The following is a 1,788-nucleotide window of genomic DNA, read 5'->3' as shown; positions in this document are numbered from 1 at the left end:
ACCACTCTTCAATAAAATAGCAGTTAAATATATATAAATTAAGCATTAAAGTATTCACGCTGTTGCTCTTTTGAAAGTAATTCATTAAAATAATAATACATTTTTATTATATTATCATATTATTAATTAAAGTGTTACTAAATAGTGGCAATACTTAAAAAAAATAATGTCAAACGATTGTATTTAACAATATAGTTTAGGATCCCACACAATAGGCCTAACTGCTTGACACTTGACTGAAAATATATGCTGAACGTCTCATTTCAAAACCATGGCTGTCAATAGGCCTCTATGCCAGCCACCACTGAGGGGGACACGTTCACAAAAGCTTCAGTGAAGTCCGGCCTGACCCACAACCTTACAAATGTTAAGAGCCTTGGAGGTAATCAAGTCCAGAGTGTGCCCCTTACTGTGTGTGGATGTTAAAACCACCAACAATAGACAGTAGCCTACGCAGTCAGTCAATGCAGATGGTCAGTAAATACTATGTAGGTGGCCTGGAGATATTTAGGAATGCAGCTTATCATAAGGACTTAAATTAAAGAGCAATAATAGAAGTATATTTTCTATTAGACACATGCTTGCACTAGAAGAAAATGTTAAATTACAGAAAAGTATGTGTCCACATACATTTGGCCAGCCAGTGTGGTTAAGATTGCAGTTACTCTACCACAAACTGGATGGCGCTATTAGGCACATTCCACTGGTCCTACACCGAAACCCCCCTCGGAAGAAACAGATTGCACTTCACTGGTTCCGCAAAAGAGAAAAACAGCCAATGCAGTCCTCCTTTACAGCCAATATCTGACATCGATCAGCGACTAACCGTGCGGCAGGAAACTGGCATGTAATTCGGCAGTGCAAGCTTTTAGCCTGCATCACAGACACCAGGGAGACGGCGTTTTGACAAGAAGACATGAGCAGGGTGTGGATGTGCCGATAGCCTGGTAGCAAGCTCACCTGTCCGTGTGCTGGTGGTGGTGGTGATGGAGAATATCGAGGAGTCTTCGCCCCTCCGGATCACCCCTACCGTCCGGGCGCTGAGCTCCGCACTGCGGGGGAAGCGTGAAAATGTCCCCGTTTCCAGCCAGCTAAACGGGGACAGGATCTTCCCTGAACCGGAGAAGCTTTGGTTCAAGGAGAGCAGCGCTAAAAACCTGCGTAACAGGGACTTCTTGTCTCCGACCACGATGCTTAACACGCTGTATGCGGACGGGCAGGTTGGTTTAACTGATACCTGTTGGGTTTTGATAGTAATTTAACGCGCTCCTTGCTCATTTCAATGCGTTTGTGCCTTATTTATTTGTTTCTGACGCTAGATGCACTGACAGAGACGTGTTTATTACACTGGAATCATAGCTGGGCATGTTAAACATCGCTGGCTCACGCGTTCAACTTCGTACTCTTTGACATTGTGTTCTTCCACTCAGCAGTATAGTTCTGTCCTTGACAGTCGCTAAATGGCGCGAGTGGTTTTGTTAAGCGCAGTGATATTTAAATGGTCGGATGGTGTTTTTGAACGGTTACAAACGTGACTCGGCGTGACCGGAACTCGCTGCTTTATAGCTCTCAGCTGAGGCCAATTGGCTGCTTGATTAGGAGGTCTAAAGCTGACCTGAGTCCAGTTTAAATCATCAAATGATGAATGTTTGAGTGATACGGTGACTGCTGAATACCGTGACCGCTGACGTTGCCTCATCATGATCGACCAGACATGAACAGCCCGCGGCAGTAATTATTAACCCATGAGTTGCACGTGCAATGTGGGTCACACAAACACGCAGCTAA

General features: G+C 44.5%; 1 protein-coding gene across 1 annotated transcript in view; it reads left to right on the top strand.

Moving 5' to 3' along the window:
* Positions 1–755: 755 nt before the first annotated feature.
* dalrd3 (DALR anticodon binding domain containing 3) overlaps positions 756–1,788 on the top strand; it is a 9,322-nt gene continuing 8,289 nt past the window's right edge. The window contains exon 1 of the mRNA XM_079170191.1: positions 756–1,220. Within this exon, the coding sequence (XP_079026317.1) occupies positions 987–1,220 (234 nt within the window). The 5' untranslated portion in view covers positions 756–986. The remainder of the gene's footprint in view (positions 1,221–1,788) is intronic.

Source organism: Pholis gunnellus (assembly GCF_910591455.1).
Source record: "Pholis gunnellus genome assembly, chromosome: 2".
NCBI lineage: Eukaryota > Metazoa > Chordata > Actinopteri > Perciformes > Pholidae > Pholis > Pholis gunnellus.
The sequence above is the reverse complement of the archived record's forward strand: the minus strand, read 5'-3'. Positions and strand labels throughout refer to the sequence as shown.